The following is a 26,900-nucleotide window of genomic DNA, read 5'->3' as shown; positions in this document are numbered from 1 at the left end:
GCAATTGCTAACACACACTCCATGGAGACATTGAATTTAATGAGATAATGCTAATACATTTTTCAAAAACAGAATAAGAGTGCAAAGGGCTGTCAATTGTCTGGATCACTGGAGGGGAACATTGGTCTGGGTAATGGAAAGTGCAGATGCTGCAGCTGAACAGTGCTTGCCACCCTGCCACTCACAAAGCGGGACCTTAACAGTTCTACTTCATTGTTTGAATAGCAGTAAAAAATACCAAAAACTCTGAAGGGTTACTCTTTAGCCTTTGGCTTTTATTACCGAAATTTAAAACCAATAAATCCATCGTAAGATTAATTCTATCACACTCTATTACACATCGCATTTGGACATGAACATGTAAAGGCTGGAAAAATAACAAAACTTATCTAAGATTCTGTAGCAACTCCCAGAACTATAATTAAAATAAATTGATAAGAACTGAAATAGTTTTCCTTTATTACGACTACACTAGTAAAATAGTCCCATAGATTGAACTTTCACCCAAATGGGGGAAATATTCAATTGCACTTAGCTCTATCTTAACTGAAATCTTATTCCTAGAATAGAGATGGGTGTTTAAACTGTATCATTACACACTGTATGAGTACCCTGTAATGTATATCCCAACAATGCAGCCACAGTTCCACATTGACTTTACTGAGGACTGATTCCCATTCTCAGTAAGAACTTTCTGTTTAAGGCTGAGAGCCCCATGTGTTGATGGGTGCTCCACACTTCCTGACAACATATCTAAGATACTCAAATCACAAGAGAAAAGGTTTATTTGGACTCATGATTTCAGTCCATGGTCACCTGACTCCATTGGTTTTAGACTGTGATGACCCAGTACCAAATGACAGGAACATATAGAAGAAGGTCTGGTTACCCCATAGCAGTTGGAATGGAGGCAGGAGAAGGGAAGGAGGATGAAAGAGAGGAAGGAAGGGAAAGAGAAGGAAGAGAGAAGAGAAGGAGGAGAAAGGAAAGGCAGAAATGTGGGAGACAGGAGAAAAAGGATGTGTTCAATAATACCCCTTATGGACACATCCACATTGATGCAATTTTGCTCCCCTGGGTCCTACTTCATGAAGCATGGATAGCAACCAAGCCTTCAAAACATGGCCTTAGTCGAGCAGCCATAAGATCAGGACCATACCACCATTAACTGCAATTAAGGATTGCTGCAGTACTCTATGTACCTTATGAGTATTCAAATGAGGGAGGCAAAGGGTTTAATCAGAATTCTGTGACCTCATAACAAAGATTCAAGCTTTACTCCAGTCTTTGTTTTTCCTTGAGGCCCAGAACAGGCTCTATCTCTCAGCAATTTTACTCCATCATTAAGGTAATTCACAGTGAACAGACAACTAAATTGCAAAGAGTATCTAAATGCTGGATGAAGGTATAGACCCAAATACCATGTATGGAAATAAGCTGACAAAGAGGCTTGGTCTGTGGGGGGGATTTTTCACTCTCAACAGAAGGCCAAGAGGACATGACCCCAGAAGGAGTATGTGAGGACTCTCACTGCAAACCCTTACACTCCTCTCTCTCCAGATTTAGCACTACCTATCATGGCATGAAGATTTTCATGGTATGGAAAGATGTAAATCTATAGCAGCTTGTAGAATATATGGAAAAACCTAACCTAAATATGAAATTTCCGAAAATAAGCTCTGTTTGGGCTAAGCAGATGTCAGCCCAACTCAATGAATGCCTTCTAACTTGAACCATCAAGAAAAGCATCTACCTACAGTCCTCCCAAAAGCTATAGCTGGTAAGAGAGTAGTGATGGGCTGTCTTGAAGGTGACAGGAAAGGCTAATCATGTCAGTAATAGCATTAAACACTATTAAATACTATGGAGAAAGTAGGCACTAAAAAAATGCTGGGAAAAACTATCAAATATCTTTTTTAAATGTTAATTACTATAATATTTTATTCTTTACAATATTCCTGAATTTAAGCATGCTATGGTCTGGGGGTGGGGGCATCACAAGTATGGACTAGTATGACAGATACAGATACGAAGGCTTTATTGATTCCTGGACCTCGTGCATTGTTCCTAACATATAGCAGCCTATACCGAACACACACACACACACACAGAAAAAAACACACACGAACACAAACATATATAAGAAATGAAGATGTGATTAAAGTTTTCAGTTGTTTTAGTTTCTGGTTTTGTGTTGTGTTTTGTTTTTGTGCAATACTGGAGATTGAACATGAGGATTGTCTACCCATGATAGACAAGTGTTCTACCACTGAGTCACATCCTCATTCCAAGGTGTGGCATTTTAAAATAGTTTCTGCCACAATATGTGTAAGGGATAATCATTTCTGCATTGTAACAGTAGATGAAATGCCACACTTCATCAAGTCATCTTTTATTCTTAACTCCACTGCTAGAGACAATTCTAACTAAGCAATATTTTGAAATAATGATGAGGTGAAGTACAAATTAATGCTGCTGTGTCAGGGTAAGGGTACTTTTCTTGGATTTAGCATCACTGCCATATTATCAAATGCCTTCAAAAATAACATGACCCTGTGCACATGGTTTTAGTAGGTTATAATTTCCTGTGATTGTCACAGGTATAAAGTAATCAAGCTAACAAATTGCTACTGAAGGTGAAACTGTGTTACTAATCTTGCTAGTTAAGGACAAATGAAAAAAAAGTGCAATTATGAGTAATAAAAGTTAGAAAGTCAATCACAGTACACTTCATTTTCTGTATTAGGAGTAATATATTGTCAAATGCTACATACTAATGTTAGTTTAAAATGTTAGATAAATGTATTGTATTTGTAGATAAAAATATAAGTGGGAAATTATCTTTGTATTCCTTATTATCCTATAAATCACTAGCTATCCCTAAATTCTGCTTGCCTCTGTCACTTCTTCCTGGGACCTATTGAATATAGCCTGTGTGGAATTCATTCCAATACTTTCTACATAGCACAAGAAAGTGCCTCAATTTGTGATTTAGAGAAGACCCAAAAGAACAATGAGAAACTACCTACAAACCCTGAGACTTCTGACACTCTCCTTGCTCTCCCCCACTCACAGGAGCCATTGAGTTTGCCTTTGAGGTGTCAGTGCAGTGCAGGATTCTCAGTGACCAACCACATATCCCTGGTAAGAACTTCTAGGCCCTCAGCTGCTCAGTTCTTGATACTGTTCACAGTCTGTCCACTCACTATGACCCAGAGCTGCATAGAGATGCTGTATGCTTGCTGGAGATATTATCTACTGGTCTGGTTTTACTCTACCAGTTTCTCTAATACATGGTGAGTTTCAAAACCTATGGAATTACCATCTGACTAATTCAATCATACTTGACCTCTGAAGCTATACTCAATACTATTACAATAAGAAAAAAATACTTCATGAGGAAATAGAAATACCAAGTGCATTAAACAGGTGGGTCCCAGATTTCCTTGACCAGGATTTTATATTTCAGCTAATTCCTTATTAAAAATTTATAAATTAGTATCCAAAGCACATTGTTAATGTTTATATTATGATATATGCACTGACTTTAAAACTGCATGACCGAGGCCTCTGCTAAAGAAAGAGGCCTCAGCTGGAGGGTCCCAGTTTCCAGTGAGATCCGACTATCCTGCAAAACCTTCCCAAGTTTCAGCTCAGCTTTTGTCCTCTTCCACCAGCCATTGGCTAGAGGTAAGTCTGGGCCCAATCGGGGTGGTCTCTCCTCTACAACCTCTCCCCCCTCCCCCCGAACTCCCTGGGTTGGCCCCTGATCCCGCTGCTCCTGTGTCCTGTCCCCATCGAGAGTACCCCTGGAGCTCTGATACACCCCCACCCATCCCCACCACGAGCCTGTCACCCCCTACCCTGTGCCCTGCCCTGCCCACTGTCCCACTGCTCTGGTTGAGTACTGGGACAGAGGGTGGAGCCAACAGTCCACTCTACTTCGGAGACTTCTCAGAGCAACTCTGAACAAAGGAGACCTGCCTATCCACATGGGACCGCCCATAATTTCCACCTGCTTGGTCTCTGACCCCACCTCCAGTCCTCTGCTGGAGTCCCGGGCTCCTCCCAGAGATCCGCCTATCTCTGTGGGTACACTCTGAGTCCCCCCCCCCCGGGGCCCCCTAAAGCAGGGTCTCTGCTAAAGAAAGAGGCCTTAGCTGGAGAGTCCCAATTTCCAGTGAGATCAGACTATCATGCAGAAACTTCTCAAGTTTCAGCTCAGCCTGTGTCCTCCTCCACCAGCCATTGGCTAGAGCCATTGGCTAGTGGCATCTTCTACTGGATCCTAGCCGTGACCCCATCCCTGGGTCCCTGTCTGATGAGAGACCTCCTATAGAGCTTGGAACACCCAGAGCTACAGATATTGAATCTCTGACCCACATAAGCCCACTGGGGAAGTACCATAGAGAGAGGGGGAGACCCCAACACCTACTGGAAGAAGCTATGGGAAGACGGCAATACAAGAAAACACCTAACAACAGAAAGATAAGCATGACACCACCAGAATCTAGGAAATCTACACCAACTAGAATGGAACACAACAACAAAGCAGAGGAAGCAGAAGGGAACAACTTAAAAATTTCTGTCATAAAAATGATAGAGGCCCTCAAAGAAGATGTGAGAAAAATCCTTAAAGAAATGGAGGAAAAAAAATAAAAACCAAAAAAGTGGAAGAAGTGAACAAATTCCTTAAGGAAAGCAAAGAGAGTACAGAAAGCCAAGAAAAAACAAATAAGCAGTTGAAGGAAACAGTTCAAGACTTGAAAACTGAAATAGAGAAAATAAAGGCAACACAAACCTAAGAAATGCTGGAAATAGAAAAACTGGGCAAAAAATCAGGAACTACAGACACAAGCATAACCAACAGAATTCAAGAGATCGAAGAGAGAATCTCAGGCGCAGAAGATAAATTAGAAGAAATAGATTCATCAACCAAAGAAAATCATAAATCCAACAAATCCTTAACACAAAACATCCAGGAAATGTGGGACACCATGAAAAGGCCAAACCTAAGAATAATAGGCATAGAGGAAGGTGAGGAAACCCAGCTCAAAGGTGCTGAAAGCATATTCAACAAAATCATCAAGGAAAACTTTCCCAATCTGAAGAAGGACATGCCCATGAAAGCACAAGAAGCATACCGAACCCCAAATAGGCTGGACCAAAGAAGAAAGACCCCTCGACATATAATAATCAAAAGACCTAGCATACAGAATAAAGAAAGAATATTAAGAGCACCAAAGGAAAAAGGACAGGTAACAACATATAAAGGCAGACCTATCAAAATTACACCTGACTTCTCCATGGAAAGCCTCAAGGCCAGAAGATCCTGACACAGATACCAGCCTAGGCTACTATATCCAGCAAAACCCCCAATCACTATAGATGGAGAAAACAACATATTTAATGACAATACCAGATTTTCCCAATACGTATCTACAAATCCAGCCTTATAGAAAATATTGGAAGGAAAACTCCAACCCAAGGAAGGTAACTACGCCCACAAAAATGTGGGCAACAGATAATCCAACTACACCAGAAACCAAGAATAAAGAAGACCTAATATATTCACAATACCACTGCCAACAACAAACCTAAATCAAACAAGCATCAACAATCAATGGTCCTTACTCACCCTCAACATTAATGGTCTTAACTCACCTAAAAAAACACACAAGCCCACAGAATGGATACGAAGACAGAATCCATACTTCTGCTGCATACAAGAAACACATCTAGGCTTTAAAGATAGACATTACCTCAAGGTAAAGGGTTGGGAAAAGATATTCCAATCAAATCGAACCAAGAAGCAAGCAGGAGTAGCTATCCTAATATCTAACAAGTTAGACTTCAAACCAAAATTAATCAAAAGAGATGAAGACAGTCATTTCGTATTCATCGCAGGAGAAATTCATCAACACAAAGTCTCAGTTCTGAACATCTATGCCCCTAATACAAAGTCACCCACATTCATAAAAGAAACACTACTAAAACTCAAAGCTCATATAAAACCTCACACACTTATAGTGGGAGACTTAACACACCACTCTCAACATTAGACAGGACCACAAATCAGAAACTCAACAAAGAAACAAAAGAACTAGCAGAAATTATGTCTCAACTGGGGTTAACAGACATCTATAGAACATTCCATCCAAAGACAAAAGAATATATTTCCTTCTCTGCTCCACATGGAACCTTCTCTAAAATCGACCACATACTAGGTGGCATAACAAACCTCAACAGATACAAGAGAATAGGAATAGTCCCCTGTATCTTATCGGACCACCATGCTTTAAAATTGGAATTCAACAACAACACAAATAGCAGAAATCCTGAAAACTCATGGAAACTGAACAATGTGCAGTCAAAGAAGAAATAAAGAAAGAAATTAAGGACTTTCTGATATTCAACAAGAATGAGGACACAACATACCTGAACTTATGGGACACCTTGAAAGCAGTGCTACAAGGGAAGTTCATTGCACTATGTGCCCATATGAAGAAAACAGAGGATAGTCACATAAGAGAATTAACAGCGCAACTGAAAGCCTTAGAACAGAGAGAAGTAAGCTCAGCCCGTAGGAGTAGATGCCAGGAAATAATCAACTTGAGGGCTGAAATAAACAAAATAGAAACTAGGAAAACAATACAAAAAATCAATGCAACAAAGAGTTGGTTTTTTGAGAAAATCAGCAAGATAGACAAACCTTTATCCAAATTAACGAAAAAGCAGAGTCAGAACATGCAAATTAACAAAATCAGAAACTAAAAGGGAAACATAACAACGGACACAGAGGAAATCCAGACAATTTTCAGGTCATACTTTGAAAATCTGTATTCCACAAAAATTGAAAATTCAAAGGAAATGGACAAATAACTATCACTTACCAAAATGAAATCAAGAACAGACAAACAACTTAAATAGACCTATAACCAGCAATGAAATAGAAGCAGTCATCAAAAGCCTTCCAACCAAAAAAAGTCCAGGGCCAGATGGATTCAGTGCAGAATTCTACCAGACATTCAAGGAAGAACTAATACCACTATTCCTCAAACTGTTCCACAAAATAGAAACAGAAGGTTCATTGTTAAACTCTTTTTCTGAGGCCACAATAACCTTGGTACCAAAGCTTCACAAAGACACAACTAAGAAAGAAAACTACAGACCAATATCACTGATGAACATCGATGCAAAAATACTCCATAAAATACTGGCAAACCGATTTCAAGAATACATCAGAGAAGTCATCCACCATGACCAAGGAGGCTTCATCCCTAGAATGCAGGGATGGTTTAACATACGAAAATCTATCAACGTGATCTACCATGTAAACAAACTGAAAAAAGAAAAACCATATGATTATCTCCCTAGATGCTGAAAAAGCCTTTGACAAAATTCAACACCCTTTCATGACAAAGGTCTTGGAGAGGTCAGGGATAGCAGGAACATACCTAAACATAATAAGAGCAATATACAGCAAACCAACTGCCAACATCAAATTGAATGGAGAGAAACTTAAGCCAATTCCTCTAAAATTAGGAACAAGACAAGGCTGCCCTCTCTCTCCATGTCTCTTCAATATCGTACTAGAAGTTCTAGCTAATGCTATAAGACAACAAAAGGTGATCAAGGGGATCCAAATTGGAAAGGAAGAAGTCAAAATGTCTCTATTTGCAGATGATATGATAGTTTACATAAGCGACCCAATAAACTCTACCAGGGAACTCCTACAGCTAATAAACACCTTCAGCAAACTAGGAGGATACAAGATAAACTCAAAAAACTCAGTAGCCCTACTTTTTTCAGACGACAAAGAGACAGAGAAAGAAATCAGAGAAACATCACCCTTTACAATAGCCACAAGCAACATAAAGTATCTTGGTGAAACGCTTACCAAACAAGTAAAAGATCTATATAACAAGAACTTTGTGGCTCTAAACAAAGAAATTAAAGAAGATACCAGAAAATGGTGGGGGTGGGGGGATCAATGCATGTCTCACTTAGGGTCAAATGGCCAAAAGGCACTAAGAAATTGTTCAACATCTTTAGCTATCAGGGAAATGCAAATCAAAACAACTCTGAGATACCATATTACTCCTGCCAGAATTGCTAGAATTAAAAACACCAATTACAGCTCATGCTGGAGAGGAAGTAGAGAAAGGAGAACACTCCTCCATTGCTGGTGGGAGTGCAAACTTGTACAGCCATATTGGAAATCAGTAGGGAGGTTTCTCAGGAAAATGGGAATCAGTCTAACTCAAGATCCAGCAATCCCACTCTTAGGCATATACCGAAATGATGCATATTCTTACCATAAGACATTTGTTCAGCTATGTTCATAGCAGCATCATTTGTAATAGCCAGAACCTGGAAGCAACCTATATGACCTCAACCAAAGAATGGATAAATAAAATGTACATTTACACAATGGAGTATTACTCATCAGTAAAAAACAATGACATACTAAAATTCATGGGGAAATGGATGGAACTAGAAGAAACCATCCTGAGTGGGGTAACCCAGTCACAGAAAGAAAAACATGTTCATAAGTGGACATAGACATAAAGCAAAGGATAACCAGCCTATAATCCACAACCCCGAAGTAGCTAGGAAACAAGGAGAACTCTCAAGAACTCTTTAATATCTTTTACATAATACTAAATCTGAGGGTTCTCTGGGAAGCTAATGGCAGAGCTGTGACACAGGCAAATCCTACCTTACAGTAACACATAACGATCACAGGCGAGGATTTGGGGGATACACAACCAAGTTTCACAGGAGTTGCAATAATATTTACTTCTATTTATTGACACTGGATTTGTTCAGTAGCATAAAACTTAATTAAACTTAAGTGCCAATACTATTGGAGCAATTAAGTGGTATTTCTGGGTCTGTTCCCATTAAAACTTTGAACTCAACATTTGTCAAATGACATGTGTTTTTGGCAAGATAACAGAATCCAAGTCCCCTTAACAACTCCCTTTTGCTTTTTAAACTCTTAGGGCATCAATATCAAAAGATTCAAGTGTCGGTTAAGTCAGAAAATTATTCCATTTCAAAGGATCAAAGGATATTTTTACAACAATAAGTGCCTGTCTTGAAAGTATGAGTTCTAACCACAACTTTGTAAGTGAAAGGTGGCAGACATCCTGAATGAGAATGCCTCTCTATATGCTGAATGTTGAAAATACCCCATCTCCCTGAAGCCACACTTAGACAGGGTGACATCTGGATAAGGCAATGAACTCAGATGGTTACTGCCCTCATGAGTGAGATCAGTGTCCTGGCCACCAGCAGCAAGCAGCATTATTGCCAGAATCCTGATTGAAGTTTTCACAGCTCTAGATGAATGGTACATTTCTCTTTCTGAAGCCACCCAGTCTGCTGGATTCTGTTACACTCAGACTGAGATAAGCATCTTGATCAAAAGGCAAGAACTGCCTTGGTTTAGAGCTTAGGATTTCCTAAAAATGAATGGCCTTTCCCTCTGAGGATCGATACTATGCGTTAAATTCTATAGTATTTATTCCATTGGAAGGAAATGGAGATCACTCGTGAACAGCACTCATTCTTGAAGTGAAATGCTTCATGAATCTGCCAGCTTAGAAGAATTCTCACAAGCACAGAAAAGTTCACAAACATCTCTTAAGAGGGTGAAATACAAAGGACTTCTAATGATAAATTTATCTAACTCCAATCTTATTTTTAAAAGAAGAAAAGGGTGGGTTTTTTTTGTTTGTTTGTTTGTTTGTTTCTAAAAATAAGTAAAATTATTTCATTCATTGGCTTGCTGGGTACTCTTCACTCAAGAGTCTGTGTATATCTTTCTCTGTTCCAAAATACTCAACCACCCTGGGAGACAATGCATAAAACCCACTGCTAACACCGCTTGCTGTCATCCACAGTGTGTACAGCTATGCTGAAGGCCAGTACTTCTGTTTACCCACGATACAGGAAGGTGGGGCACTTACCGAGCTGGGGCTGGAGTGCCGCCGAACTTTAGGGGACTCTTTGCCAGCGGAGGAGGACTTAAAATTAATGCAAGCATTGTTCTCAGAGTGCACCCTTTTTACTTGATTGGCAGGCTTCTCAAATGGGTCAAAGGTGCTCTGTGTTCTCTGAACTCTGACTTTTTTATCCTCAGGGATTGTGTCCAGGTGCTTGATCACCGAATCCATCCCCTGGCAGTTCCGTGTAGACATCTTTGTGACACATATCTGGAAAACAAAAGAAACGACATGAAGACTCTTCACTGAATACATCAATCTTTCCAATGCTCATTTCAATTTCAGGAAATACCCCCAAAAGCCCACTTTTATGAGATATACTCACTACACAGGAAATTCCTTATAACTATTCTGTGTACACTTTACAGCTTACACTTTAAAAGGAAAAAAAAGAAAATTTTATCTATAAAAAAACAAAACAAAACAAAAATAAATACATAAAACACCTTATGGCACAGGCCAGGTCACGTATCCTACAAAGTTCTGAACTCTGTCTCAGGTTTTATCATCTGACTGCAAGTGGATATTTCTAAATCATCAAAAGAGTGGATAAGCCAACTTCATTTAAAAAGAAAGGCAACAAAACACACAGTTGGCTCCCTTGGGATGGACAGAAGCTGTAAGGAGGAAGGGGGTTACTTTGTTTGAAAGGTTTACGTCTGAAGACTCAGGTTGAAAAATCTGCCCCATCTGGACTTAGTATCAAGTGGAGTGAAAACAGTAGTTAGGTGGTAAGTAGTGAGGACACTTGTGCCTTTTTTCCTTTCTATTTCAAAGCTAAGAAATTACACTTTCAGTGAAACACCGGGTGACACCGTTTTCCTGTTGTTTGCCTTACCTTACTGACCTGTTTCCCGCCCAACACCAACGCCCACAGTCACTCTCTCATGCTCAGATTTCACTTCAGTCTGTTGTGTTTTGTTCCCATTTACCACACTGCGTTCCAACTTTCATTCTCCCTACTCTGGGAACACTGGAGTCGTCTACTGGAAACCTCTAGCTTTCGTGTAAGGATCTTAGGTGGCCCCCAAAAGCCACATGTTGAGGGCTCAGTGGTCCCAACCCTGAACATCACTGTGAGGTAAAGTGTTAGGAGGTGGGGCCCAGCAGAAGGAAGTTAGGCCATTTGTTATGTGTGTTTCCTTAATTTCTGGACTCTTCACCATAACCTCCCCGCCCCCCTCCCCTGCCTCCTCTCTCTAAGCTTGCTCTTGCTCTCAGTATGATTTTCAGCAATCTCAACATGAGCATCTTGGCTGACTCTACTGTTCAGCTTAACTGTGGCACTGCCTCAGCACAGGCCCCTGAACAACACTGCACTGGTTCAAGGCTGGACTGGGGAAACCTGTGATGCAAGAAAATCTCCCCTGGTTTCAGGTCACAAGAACAAGAAAGCTGCACACCAGGTTCTCTCTCCTCTCTAAAGAATGATTACTCTGAATGGAACTGCTTCTACACCTTTTCCTAAACAGTTACTGCATCCCTATATGCTATCAAATGAGAAACACTGGAAAACATTTAATAAAAGCTCATATTGTTAAAGATCAACTTTTAAAATAACATACAGGTTGAGTTCATTAAGAGAATAATTGTCTCTATGTATATGGATATACATACACTGATGTAAACAGAGACACAGATACAGCTGTGGGCTTCAATGTTTCAGAGGGTGTATAAGGACAGTGGGGGAAAAACTCAAGCACAATATCAGATATCTGCAGATACAAGTAAAGCTAATATTAAATTTATAAACTTTTATTTGAATTATGCAATAAGTATGCAAATTTATATGATAAGAAATAAGTTAAATGTGTGTATAAAATAAACAAAATATGTAAAGCTTTAGAAAATAAAAATTAACTTAATATTTTGCATCCACCCTGTCTCAAGAATTTGCCACCATTGTATTTGTAATAGCAAGAACCTGTAAGCAACCTAGATGCCCCTCAACTGAAGAGTGAATAAAGAAGATGTGGCACATTTACATAATGGAATAGTACTCTGCGGGGGGTGGGAGAGGGGGGAAATCTTGAAATTCTCAGGCAAATGATTGGAACTTGAAGAAACCATCCCGAATGAGGTAACCCAGTCACATAAAGAGGAATATGGTATGTACTCACTCATATATGGATTTTAGACATAGACCAAAGGATTACCAGCCTATAATGCACACTGCCAGAGAAACTAGGTTACAAGGAGGAATCTAAGAGATTCATACAAGGTCCCTCACAGAAGGGGAAAGGAATATATTGGGAGTGGGGGGGGCAGTGAGTGGAGAGGGAACTAGAAGAAAGAGAAGGGGTGGAGAGGAAAGCACCTGGGATTAGAAATATTGAGTCAGGGGAGGAATAGATGAGAGAAAAATAAAAAGAAAGAGAGATACCATAAAAGAGGGAACCATTATAGGTTTCAAGAGAAAACTGTCTCTAGAGAAATACCCAGAGACCTACAAGACTGACCCCAACTAACAATTTAAGCAACAGTGAAAAGCCTACCATAAATGCCCTTCCCTGATAATGAGATTGATGACTGACTTATCCACCATCATAGAGTCCTCATCTAGTAGCTGATGGAAACAAAAGCAGACACCCACAACTAAACACTGAGCCAAACTGGAATCCAGATGCAGAGAGGGAGGACAAGACCAGGCTACAGAAACACATAGAGACAGATGACCTGAACAAAGAGAAGCCATGGGGCCCCAGACTGATAGCTGGGAATCCAGCATGGGACTGACTCTGAACCCCTGAACATAGGTCTCAGTTAGAATGCCTGGGCAGTCTAAGGGACCTCTGACAGTGGAATCAGGATATATCCCTGGAGCACAAAAGGACTTTGGGAGCACATTCCCCATGGAGGGATACTCCCTTAACCTAGAGGCAGGAAGGAGGGCCTAGTCCCTATTCCAAATGACTTGACAGATTTTGTTGACCCCTTCTGGAAGGCATCACCCTCCCTGTGGAATGGGGGGATGGGATGGGATGGGATAGGGGTGCACAGGAGGGAGGGAGAAAAAAAGGGAGGGAGAGAACTGGGATCGACATATAAAATAAGAATAAATAAATACATAAGAATATGAGACCATTGTTAAGTATAGGATGAATTATAATTAAACCAAGTGAGGCAGAACCTTTGTAGCATTCCTCAGAGGTGCTGAGAATATTTGGTAGTTTGGGGTTTCTTGTTGTTTATGTTTTTTATGTACCTGTATATGTGTCTGACTCTTTGTGTGTGACTTTGTGTGTGTGTGTGTGTGTGTGTGTGATATTTATGTAGTATCCCAAGAGGCCAAAAGAGGACACTGAGTTACAAATGATTGTAAACCATCAGCACAGATGCTGGCAGCCACACATGTATCCTCTGGAAGAGCAGCAAGTGATCTTAACTGCTGAGCCATCTCTCTAGCTCTGAAGATATACAATATAGAATATTCTACACATGATCAAAACCTAGTAATATAAGTATGCTAAATGCAATCAGTGTTTTCAAGGATTTGTGTTCTTTTTAAAAATAGGAAGGCAATAAATAAGAAAATATCACCATCACTGAGTCAATCAACAGACACATGAGCCTTAAGGGTCACTAAACCCTAAAGACAAGAGGGTCTAAGACAAATCCATAAACATGTATTACTAATATGTGTATACATATAAGATACATGTACATAAATATATAACACCAAATGAACATAGAAAAGAAAAGATGAAATATAAAGACATTACATGGGAGTCAATTGTAAGATACTTCAGATACTTAGAAGAATGGATGGAATCCAAACTAAGCATAAAATTAAATAACAAGTCAATATCAAAATGGAAATAAAATAGAAAACAATGAAAAAATTAATAAAAATTAAAACACAAAGTTAAAAATTGACAACCATCTAAGTAGAATGACAAAGGAATGAAAAAAAAATACATTTCTTTGGATTTAGACTCCAGTTCACAAGTGAATCTAAAATAAATCAGCATACCATAATAGTTCTGCAATACCATGTTTTCAGGCACCTACTAGCAGAACATAATGTGAGAGAGTAATGAGAGAATTACTTCTCTTTTTAAGGTTATTTTGTTTTGTTTTGTTTTAGTTATATGTATGCATATTTTGCCTGCATGTATGTATATGTACCACATGCATGCTTGGTGCCCACAGAAGCCAGAACATGTTGTTGGAGCCCCTGGAACTAGGGTTGCAAATACTTGTGAGCTACCAAGTAGATGCTGAGACATCCCAGGTTCCCTATGAGATCAACAAGTGTTTTAATTGCTGATGCTCCAGCATCTGAGATTCAACTATTCTTTAGCTAAGTCGATGAAAGAAGGGGCCACACTACGTTACTGCATCCTTTTCAACAATACTGTGTTAGGTCTTCTTATAATAAGACATATACAAAATATTCACCCAAATATTAATCATCATATGTTTTATACAAAAGAGCTGAGGCATCAAACATTCATCCAAAAGCTATTATTTTAAAAAGCACATTAAAAAGCACAACCCTGCTACAGAATAATAAATACATATGTACATGAACAGCTATCACCAAGATTCTTCAACTGAAGCTCATTATAATATGTGGATTCTAAAGCAGTACTTAGTATCTCCTGACTTTGACTAATACCCTCCCTTTTCCATGCAACTCTGATGTGATATCATGCAACTATATTGTCCTATATGTAAACATTAGATCACCTGTAGGGATAACCAAAACTAGGAGAGCCATTCAAAGCCAAGTAAAACACGTCAGAAAGCTTCAGGCTGAGTGGCCTGAAAGATGGTGATGACATGATGAGAAGTATGCTATGCAACCATAAGGATAACACTGTCTCCTGACAACTTTCAGGAAAATGGGGGCCATGATACTTCACACACAGTAAAACTAGCTCTGTGGACAAGTAAGAAGACCTTGCGCTGCAAGTGAAGCCACCCTCCAGACAACAACCTGATTTCAGCCTGTTAAAGCAATGAGCAAAGAAACCCCAGGCCACACCCAGACTTTCACCCTATTGACACTATGAAATAAGCCCTTGCTTTTGTGGTACTACTATGTGACTACTATGTGCATTTAGTCATTCTGATACCTGAGACAAACTTACAAAAAACAAACAAACAACAACAAAAACCAGGCCAAAATAAGCAATGCTTGTCTTGACTATTGTACTGAGCAGCATCAACCACAACTGTGTAAGTACTCTAAAGCTTATGAACAAGTTTCTCCACATAATTAAGTTTATATACAATTTAGTCTGGCACAAATCATACCGGTGCCCACACCTTCTCTGTGTGCATCTTCATGAAGGGAAGAAATGTATACTGGGTTTTCCACAAAACACCAAGTTACTCTTCTAGACAGGTTTCATGTTTCCAGTATTCAGGACATGGAACGTAAACATGATCTGACCATGTCTGCTGCCTCTGAGCACAACAGAAAGCCGAGCTTGGGTCCGGCTGAACCGCTCTGCTGCCTTCACACCCTCACCTGATGCTCTTGTAAAGACCCTGAATTAAAGAACTCTGGTTCAGCAAAGGACCCAGCAAGATGAAACAAGAGCAGTGTCCACTCCTTGCTGGAAGCAGTAAATTCTAGTGGCTCTTAGCATAAAGGCATTGAGTAGCGCAGACCCAGCAGAAGGAGAGGCAAGGAAGACAGACTAAGTGCAGGTGCTACTCCCTTGCACACACATCTTCCTGTCAATCCTTCCATAACCTGTTAGTAGGTAAGAACCACGGTTAAAGGTATAACCTCATAAACAAGAAGGCTCAATGACAGAACCCTGTACCTAACAAAATAAATTTCTCCAACCCAATAAATAGTAACTATTTTATCCATTTCCAACTTTCACTGTCATCATCACTGCATGCCTGGATTCTGGCTGATGTTATACTTCCCACTGAAAAAAAATAGATTACAGCTCACAGAACATAAGTGCCGGGGGTGGGTTGGAGAAAAGAATCAAAGACGAAAAACGAAATGGAGGCTAGGAAACATCCAGCTATTTGTCTGGAAAGCTAGGAACATTTTTAAAACATCAGGAAGAATGTTAGCCGGACAAAAGAATCGGCCTAACAGAGTTCCCACTGATGAAATTGTGGTTGCTTATTAGAGCATCAAAAAGAAGCATAATATTGTGTTTAAATCAAATGAGTTACTGAAAAAGCATGAGTTCAATATGATTTCAAATGACCAAAGCTGCTAAAGTAAGAATAACAATAACAGGCCAGGACAATATCAGTAGTGCAGGATGCTGAAGGGCAGGTAATGTTTCCCAAGTGGCATATTCCAAAATGCACATTGGTTAGACAGACTGATGGAATGTCCACTTGTAGAAGGCAATTATTAAACTAAGTCAACTTTGAACTGTATATGTGAAATAACCCCTAAAAAGGAAAGCAGTTTGACTTCCATTCCATGATTCCAGTTGGAGTCACAAATTTATACAAGACCAAGACTCCAAATGATCAACAACTAAGGTTCTACAAACTATGCTACTATGGAACTGTAAAGATAACAAAATCCCAAAAACACACAAGAAAGAATTTTTACTAAACTTCCTGGAAAGGCAAGCTAAGTGATCTATAATGCTTAGCAGGCTTTAAAAATAAAATTAATCCAATCCATAGTGCTGGTGTTTTAGAACAGGACATGTGCACAAATGCATCAATCATATTCATTCTTGTGTTCTTTAAAGTACATGAAACATGCAAAAATTATGCAAATTAGTATGTGAAAGTAGGTAATTTGATTAAGTCAGTAATCAGAGATTAAATATCAAGTAAGAAAAATTGTAAAGATTTAAGTATGTATGTATATATGTGTGGGGGAGAAGAGAGACGTAAGAGTCCATGTATGAGACAGAGAAAATGTGTATGTGAGAGAGAAAAGAGAGAGACAGAGAGAAAATACATATGTTGTATGTGGGGACCCACAGAGGCCAGACACATCAGAGCTGGTTACTGGCTGTTGTGAGCCACCCAACATGGGTGCTAGAAACCAAATGCTGGTCCTATGCAAGAGCAATAAGCACTCTTAACCACTGAGCCATTTCTCCGGCTCCAAATTAACTTTTAATTTATTGTATTAGCTACACATATTTTTAATAATATGAGTACTTTGCCGTGCACAAAGACTAAAGGCTAAAGCTGTTCTAAGCACAGGAGACCTAGGCCATTCCACAGATCAGCAGTTACCATTTGCTGCATAGACTTCGTCAATGGTCCTCCTCCCAAGCCACTGGTCCTCCTCCGAAGCAACAACTGTGCTAAAAAGTCATCTCTGTCCAGAGGCCCTTGATGATTCAATCACAGACAAGCTTTATTAAGCTTCAGTGACTGCATTTAGACTGCCATATTTTGTGTATTTATAGTGCAATGCTTCCTTTTAATTAACAGTCTCAATAGACTGTCTCTTCCACAGGGCAATGATTTTGTCTCATATTCATTTCACAACCCTCAAAACTACTTTTTCTTCAAAGGTCAAAGGAAATAATCTAGCAGATGTCATGAGAAACAGGAGTCTTCTATGGTTTAAAAGAGGTATGCTCAGATCATGAGGCCAGGAGAGAATATCGTGGGTACATGTGCCCAAGGCCAATCACAGCAAACAAACACACCATCACCCTGTGTGAGAACAAGGCATACCAGCACTAATGGGAATTAAGGATATATTTTCTCTAGCTTCAGCTTTTCACACTTCATTTAAAAACAGAAGTGACAAGTGTTACATAAGCAGGGATGCCTTGTGGTACTTGAAAACACTTAAAAGCAAGAAATCACAAATACCATAATACACTATTTTATTCCAGTGAATTCAACAGAACTTAAAATTTTGATTTAGGTGAGAGGTGAAAACGCACAGAGAGATATTCATCTGAATAAGTATGACCCACTAAGCTTTTTAATTTGTTCTTTGAGAATTTCATATACTATATTCTTTCCCATCCTCCACTTCCTCCAATCTCCTCCCTGCTTCCCTTCCCATCAATTTCATGTTCTTTCTAATAAGATAAAAATAAAAAACAAAAAAGTCACCAAAAGCTAGAGTCCAATTTGTGTTGGTCAACTACTCCTAAGAATGTTAATAAACACAGTGTCACTCATAGAAGAAAACTAATTTTTCCCTCTCCCAGCAGCTACCATTTGCAAACAGCTTATTGGTTAGGGGCAGGAAACTGTGCTCACTTCCCTTCACCATGTTGGGATTTTGTCTGGCTTGAGCTTGTGCAGGTCTTGTGCCTACTGTCATGTCACCGTGAGTTCGTGTGAGCATCTGCTCTGTTGTGTCTGGAGAATGCTGTTTAAAACTGTCCACCACTGCTAGTTCTTACAGTCTACCTCCTCTTCTGCATAGAGCCTTGAGTCTTGAAGAGAAGAGTGTGACAGAGACATCCCATTCAGGGCTGAGTACTCCGAAATCTCTCACTCTCTACACATTATCCAGTTGTGACTCTGTGTTAACTGCCATATACTGTAAGAAGCTTCTCTGATGAGGGGTGAGCAATGCACTCATTTGTGGGTACAGCAGTACCATTGGGAGTCATTTTACTGCTTTGTTAATTTAACAGAATACTCATAGTAGGTATTCACTGGCTCCATATTTAACCTCATTAATCATATCAGCTCTAGGTTCTAATAGTGTTGGCCTGCTCATCCTTAGCAGAAGTTTGCTAATTTATTGGTTTAAGAAAAAAAATTAGACATTCAAACAGTGTTGGGGGTTCCAAAAGGCAGAGTTTGACCTATAATTCTTGCTTGCAGCTATGTAAAAACTAGACAACTGTCCACTGAAGCCTCTGCAGGAGATGTGAAAGAGCACAACTTAATTTGGTTAAGGCTGGCAGTCAGTTAAAGTGAATTCATTCAGGTTGAAAATTGTCCTTTTGAATCAGGCCTTTTCTGGTGATTGGCCTGTTTCTAAAATCCCAGTGTGACCTTTCCACTGACTTATCCCACACTCACAGTGGAAAGCAGCAACCAAAAAAAGAATGGCTTTCGGAAACATCAAGTTGACTGGTGTCAAATATGCCCCACGTATCTAGCAGGGTCATGGTCTAATGTTCATGAAGGGAGTATCTATCACAGAGCCAGTGCAAACTCTAAGATAAGCATGATCCTGACAATATCATTCTGTTTTGTTGTTTGCACTGTACATTACCCCTATGGAAGAGTAAGTATTTTCTCCTACTCAACAACTTCTCTCAAAATTGTTCCCAATAAAAATCACCTTTAGTCATTTATAAGTTTTTATGTAAAGTATTACATCCCCCCCAAAATATTTCAATTATAAAAATTATAAAACCAAAAAAGCCTCCTTTAAAAAACATTTCAGCTATTAAAAAGATAGACATAGAATTCTGAGGAATACAAGGAATATATAATGACACTGGAATAATAACCTATGATAGCCACCTTTGTCTTTTATTTTAAACTGTGGGGTTAAAAAGGATGGCATCCACTCCCTTGTTGGTTGTGGTTTCTTTTATCCTCAATTAGTGTATGTTTGCAAGTCTATGGTCTGTGCAGCTATGTCGATAAAGATGGTTCTATGAACACATGGAACAAAAACATAGTGTGTTAATTGCATGTAGATATGGTGACATATGTATGAACATTATATTATCATCTTGTTTTACCAAAATCAAGATCTTCATAACAGCATTTACCAATATACATAACTCAGAATAAGCCTGTTAAACACTCTAGTTCTGTCTTCTCAATTGCTAAATAGCACAGTTGTTGTACTTAGCAATTTCTTTGACCTATCCTGCCTCTAGTATGAAACTGGACTCCAGGTTATAACTGGTGAATGATTTTAAGTCAATCAAGTGCCAAGCAAAGAAACTCCCTTAAGTACCCTTTTCTTTGTGTTTTGCTTTATAAGCAATTCCTCCTCAGCAACTTAGGATTCAAAAAGTATGAAGGTGGTATACACCATAAACATCTACTTTGGTGTTTCTGATCTCATATTTCTATTAACTCTGAAATAATAGAATCATTTCTCAGTGATAGCTGCATGAGCACTCTGGCTAAGGAATCAATCACATAAAGCATGGAGTAGAAATTCACACTGTAGAACATTTTGCAACCTTGGTTCTGTCAAACAGAAGGTCTGCCTGGTGTATCAATGTCATTGCTGCAACCACAAATAACTTTACTGTGAACTATATCACTTTTAGATTGTGCTTCAAGGCCTATCATAAATAACCGCTGCTGTCACATACTTATATAAGCTACACTCAGCTTGTTCTCACTTACTTGGTTGGAACAGCAGGAAGTCTTTGTTTTTAGTTAGTTGTTATCTGTCACATGTAATAATTATATTTCAGGCCCAAACTGTACATACCTTAAGCACATATAAGCCATGTTTTCTGTTTCTTTAGTGTCCTAAAAGATAAACTGTATGGCCAGGAAACACATGCTCTGCCAATAACTACTCAATGATGAGCTTTTTCCTTTAACTAAAAGTAGGCTGTGTTAAAATGATCCTCAAAAACTAAATTAAAAGGAGACACCCTCTGAGTTGAGGGCTTTCAAGTCAATGAAAATGCTTTCACTATCTTATTCCTAATCAACAGGATTTGATGTCCCACAAGGTGACCTTGTTTTAAAATGCTATTTATTTTTCCACCATTTTTTGTATATATTAATTGTAGAAAATAGTGGGTTGCATTATCACATTTTCATACATGTGTTTACACACACTCCATTACCCATGCTGCCCAGCCCCTTCCTGCTGGTCCCCTTTCTCTTTCCAAACAGTCCTCTTCTATTTTCATATCTTCTCCACCCCTTAATCTGGGTTCAGCATGTGAAAGGAAGAAATGCGATTCTCGTGGCTCTAAGCCTGACTTATTTCACTTAATGCAATGATCTCTAGTTGTATCCATTTTCCTGCAAATTACATGAATTTATTCTTCTCCGTGGCTCAGTAGAACTCCATTTTGTATATATACCATGTGTTCTTCATCTGTTCTTCAACTGATACCTCGTAATAGGCTTCTTCATCGTGACTTTCACAGATAGTCTTGCAATAATCGTGGACATACCTGTACCTCTGTGCAATACTAACTCCAGATTCCCAGAGATGCACACCTAGGAATGATACAACTGGATCACATGAAGTTCTGATGTGAGTTTGAGGAACCCTTATCCTGACTTCCATCATGGATGCACCAACCATAGATAAGGACTTCTTTTTACCTGCCTCATCAGGATTTGTTGCCATTTAGTTTCTTTATGGTAATAAAACATGTATTTCTCTACTGGCATGTTTCTTTAGATCTGACCTAATTTTATTTGATTCTTTCAGCAACGACAGAGCTGAATGTAAATGGAAAAAACTGCATCATGTCATGTTGCCTCCGGAATTATTATTTTGTTATAACCTTTCTGAGCTCCAATGTTTATTTCCAACAAGCAGGACAAATGGGAATATGTATGTATGTATGTTTCCAGCAGCCTTTGTGAAATATAATTTTGTCTACAGGCTCACGTATAAAACTCCAGGCTACTTATAAAACTCTAGTATCTTCATTTTTAAAGTACGATAAATTTAAAGTAAGGTTTAATGATGACTCATAGTGCGGGTAAAAGTAACACCTCTATCACTACTTGAGACCTATATAAGGTCTTAGTCATGTTATTATGTTTAGGGATTCACAGATTCACATTTCATCTAGGATATTCTTTAATTCTCTTGGTGTTCACAGACCAGCAGGAATGGCCCTGCCTGGGTTGTCAGGTCATCACAGGCCTACCACATTAGAATCTGAATTTTTTAACAAGATGTCCTCTAGATGTAATGATATATTCTGCTGTTATGGTCAAATAAGGGAGAGAAGTCAACTCCTTTAGAAACAAATTTTGTCTCAGTTTCTTCATTCCACAGGGATGCTAAGCATGTTACCATTTCTTTGGGTAAACTTTTGCTCAAACTTCCCACAAAACAGGATGACAATTTCAGATAATTACTATTATTTTGAACACTAAAATAAAGTTTTCTAACAATATACAGACAATGTGTATATAAATATTCTCCAGTTGAAAAAAAAGCAGTAAGAGTAGGTGAGAATGGATAATATACACAGATCATTACAGCGTACTCTCTGCCTATTGGTTGATGCACTTAGACATTTCTAATAAAGGAACATTTATATTCAATGTTAACATCATGACTATTTTTTAATGTCATTAACACTTTTCTCAAGAGAACTGTGCTTTGCTTATTTACCAAGGTTTATTTGGCATCATTGAAGGGAAATAGTTTAGAAAGAAGTTACTCCTAGATCTACAAAAGAACGTTTAAAAACATGGAAGTATACAAAGTAGAGTGTACCTACCCTACAGCAAGCCCTGCCATGTGGAGAGAGCCCTCTGCAGTATGGACTCGCCAGACTGGAAAAACTCAATGGGCTCTGACTCCTGTTACATGGAAGACTGAGTGTGACACCTCCCAAATACTGGTCTCAGTAAAATATTATCAAGTATTCTAAAAGGTCAAATAAGGTGTATACAAATTCTCTTACTGCTGCTTGATAATTATATGGTTAAAAAGCCATCAAATGAAAAAAAGAGTTAAAGAAATAGTATTCACATGGGATGACCATATGAGTTACCCAGTGTTGGGGGCTGAAACGGTAGAGCTGATACCTCTGCTTCCCCACTGAGCAGAGGGACCAGAAAAGGAGCCTGTGTGATGATCAGACTCTACACATGGAAAGGAAGTAACTCTGCCCTGCTATTCCACAAAGTGAAGGTACTACGTACCTACAAAATCCCCACAGCTGCCACAAGTAGAGCGCAAATTCTCATGGAAACAATCTATATCAACAAGTTCTCAATGCATAGCTCCTTAGTTTCCTCATCAAGACACTTTTCCCTTGAAGCTTTCACAAAAAGAAATCTATTCCTGCACAAAAGGACATTTTTCTCCTCTCTCAAAAACCATATATGGTCCTTATTAAGCTCTGTCTTTGGTACTGCCTGAGAAAGGTGAATCACCTTGTATTTTCAAAAGATTCTCCATTATGCATTAGTGAAGTAATCTGGCAAGGCGACTAATATGAACCACGGCAATTTAAAAACCGAGACCATGTGCAGTTCCAGAAGTTCTAAGAGCAAATAAAATGGACTGAGTTTGAAATCAATGTTTTATCATAACCAGGATGGGTTTTTGCTGTCCTGGAATGCAACTGTTTGAATTTCACTTTTTAAAAGACATCACAGAGACTCCAGAAGCCATCGTCTCTCAGAAAGGCTGTGCAAAGGTCAGTCCCAGGCGCCATCTGAATCCTGTTGTTTCTCTTCTGAGCTTCACTGAATCGCCCGCAGCTTGTTTGTGCTGAACCAGGCCAGTTCTATCTTCTCAAATACATCTCTATTCTTTCCCTCATGCAAGATAGAGCATCCGGAACGTTCAATAACATTAAACAAAGGGAGCTGAAAAGAATACACTACTGGAGATAAGACTGATTCATTAGGAACTGAATTCTTTTCAACTATATGAACAACTGTAATAATTAAGATTATAAATCCTTAAAAATTCTTCCCTGAAGAAGAAAAAAATGCCATACTATCATCCTATTCTGAAAAGCATAGAAAATAAACACAATTCATATCATTTCACATGGACCAAACATATTTTTAATAAAAAAAATGTGATGTATTATTAATGCTTGGATAACAACTTAGCAATTATGGTCGAGTGATGTTACAATGTTCAAAATGTGATGTTTATCTTCCAATAAAATCCATCTGAATACAAATCCAACCAAAGAATTCTAAAAAATATAGGACATTCAGTGACTATAAGATTGGCTTCTGAAGCTCTCACCATTTTCACAGAATCATATGTGGGTCACTAACCACACAGAGCTCCTGAAGAGAAACACAGGGAACAATGAGCCTTTGAAAAGAAAAAGGGAAGTGTCTTTCAATGCAGCCCTCACAATTGGTCCGTCCACTGTGAAGAGCTAAAACTTCAGCAATAATAAACCTGATAGCGATCCTTTAATAATAAAATCCCCTGGTTTCATGAAAACCTGCTCTATGTACCTTTCCCACAACAGAGAAGAGTCAATAGTGATTGGGCACTCGGCAGGCCCAGGTGAACAGGCAGAGCAGTGGGATGTAAATACCCAGCTGTTTGTCTGCCACCTGAAACAAAGTCAGTGCTTCCAAAAGCATTTCCCTGCCAGTGTGTTTATCAGGATCTCATTTCGTTGAGGAACTGGCTGCTGGTTGAAATAGGTTGTCAATTGGACAGAAGGTAATGTCTTTAGAACACACACCCCTCCCAAAGCCTGGCAGATGACAAGCAGAGAAATGGAGCATCTTCTTACAACCTCCTTTTATCCTCTACAACCCTATAAAATTAAGAAGTGTTCATATATGCCCTCTAATGAAGGCAATTGGAGAAGGATCTGGGACCTGGTAAAAATGTACTTATTAGAAAGCAATGATGTAAATTGAGTGTTTCTAGATGAGGTACAATGGTAATAATGAAAGCTAGATATTACAGAACTATTCTAGAACAGCTACTATGAAAACTGCCTTTAGCACGATTTCTCAGCCTCTACAAGAGCCTCAGTGGGGACATCATTATCCTGGTTTCATAGGTGATTACACTGACACACACATGAAGTAAGCAACCAGTCCAAGGCCACGCAGTGAGAAAACACCGGAATGGAAGTTTATTGCAGGACCAAACACAAAGCAGGAGCTCTTGGCCACTATGCACGTGTCCTCGGAGACCTACATTCTAGACAGAATAAGCAAAAGATAAATCTCACCTGCAACACTGCCCATCGGTTTTTTACTCATCTCTCCTGACACAAAAGGAAGAGCATATTCAAAGAAGCACATAGTAACTGGGATGTGGTTTTCTGGCCTGACGTTCCTTCCTCTCTTCCAACTCATCACCCAAGTAAACATTCATTTAATTAATCTAATTCTGAATCTGCCCCATATAAGAAGCCAGTCTGTAACAGAAAAAAAAAAAAAAAACAGAAGCATTAGAGCATAAAGCATTAGGAATTATTAAGGACAGAATGCCAGGTATAATTACAAGCACCTGTAAGTCTAGCACTTGGGGAGCAGAGGCTGAAGACCTTAGCTATATATTGAGTTGGAAAAAGTCACCATGAATAACAACATGAGGTCCCAAAGAAAGCAAGACGAGAAAGACTATGGCTACTTAGAAGGATGGAACGACTCATGTAATAAACACTGCTGTGGTGAATCTTGCTCCTCTGTATCTGTTTAGGTGCCTTAAACAGGGAGTTACAAGAATAGACATAAAATTTCCAGGGATCCAGTACAGAAACTGTCAAATCAGTTGATGGTAAACAGATAGATTGCTCTGGGTGGGGCCATAACATGATTTTTTATAGAGGAATCAACTATTGAAAAAATAAATTGGATTTAAAGGAAGCAGTATGTAGAGAAACTCCAAAAAGAAAAACATCACTGATGAAGCTAAGCTTGCCTATCTAATGAAAAACTGTTTATTGTGATATCAAGCATAAACTCTCTCTCTATGCTTCCTGACTAATGCAGAGGCTACCTAGGGGTTTCTGGTTGACTGTCCACTAAAAACAGGACTGGGGGCAGAAGGTAGCACACAGAATGCATAGAAACCTGGGTGATGGTTTGGTAAGTTTTTGTTTTTAGAGTCAGAATGAGCAACTCATCAGAAACACAGTAGGTGAGATCTTAAGGCTAATGATGACAAAAGTCACAATGAATATTCCAGCTGATCATTGCTCTTTTATCAGCAAAGAATAGACAAGAAAATCTTAGCAGTCCCAGTACTGTGCTCAATCACCAGGGCATGTAAATACCTCAATACTAGTGGGTGGTTCTCTGAGTGCATTCCTACTCCTCATTCCTTGCTATTTCCATGGGCTACGATTTTTAGAAGCTCGAAGGTGTCTACTACAGAGTCCATATGGAAACTTGATTCAGTGACACCCTATATTAAGGAGAAAACCGCTATCTTTTCCATATTAAAATCAAATCATAGCCTCCACAGAATGAAATTCCAATGTATGGTACTACAACAGTGAACTGTGAAACCATGCTAAGTAAAATAAGACAAATACTATGTCATTCTACTTGGCAAGAAACACAGTACCTACCAGAAGCCAACTCATGGGCACAAAAAGTAGAGTCAAGGTTGAAGAGAAGGGAGAATGGAAGTTATTATTTAACTGCTTGGAATTGTGGGAAATTTTGGGAGAGAGTAGGGGTAATTAATATAAAACATGGAATAGACTTAATAATGTCATTGTATTATAAATCTAAAAATGGTGAATTGGCAAGTTCTGTGTAATGTGCATTTTAAATATCAAAGCACACAGTATCTCTTTCACAATTAAAAAGTGAAAAACCAAAAATTTCCCACAGAATTTCTCTTAAAAATGATTTTCAGAACAAGATTCCAAGTTCTATGAGGACAGGAACCAGATCAACCTGTTCCATTTACACCTTAACAGAGTAGATTTTTGCACAAATGTTTTGCAAGTGAATGCCTGCAAGAAAGAGGTTCTCCTCAGCAGTCACTATACTGCTTGCAACGTTCAAAGTTACTTTCTGATAGAGAACATAAAGGTGCAGACTGCATGGGGAAATGGTAACATTACTACAACTGAAGCTCCCTCCACCTCCTCTCCACTTTCTGCAAGCCTGTATCCTATTGTCCTATACACAGTATATAAGTAATATGTAGAGAGAGCATATAGGTAGTATATAGATAATAAATGTTTGCATTATGAAGACAGGAGTGGGATATTATAAAATAAAGTTAAATTATTGCTCTACCAGTCCCCTTTTTAAAATTACTTTTTGCAGATGTAACATTTCTTCTGTCACAGAATGAAAAAATAAACCTCA

At 38.9% G+C, this 26,900-nt stretch overlaps 1 protein-coding gene across 4 annotated transcripts in view; it reads right to left on the bottom strand.

The window, feature by feature from the left end:
- Window positions 1-26,900, bottom strand: part of LOC127214182 (cyclin-dependent kinase 14) — a 294,998-nt gene that overhangs the window by 153,971 nt on the left and 114,127 nt on the right. For all 4 annotated transcript variants that reach the window (XM_051174586.1, XM_051174587.1, XM_051174588.1 and 1 more), the window contains one exon: window positions 9,978-10,223. In XM_051174586.1, coding sequence (XP_051030543.1) covers window positions 9,978-10,223 — 246 coding nt within the window. The remainder of the gene's footprint in view (window positions 1-9,977; window positions 10,224-26,900) is intronic.

Source organism: Phodopus roborovskii, unplaced genomic scaffold (genome assembly GCF_943737965.1).
Source record: "Phodopus roborovskii unplaced genomic scaffold, PHOROB, whole genome shotgun sequence".
Classification (NCBI taxonomy): domain Eukaryota; kingdom Metazoa; phylum Chordata; class Mammalia; order Rodentia; family Cricetidae; genus Phodopus; species Phodopus roborovskii.
This window is presented reverse-complemented; position numbering and strand designations above follow the sequence as displayed.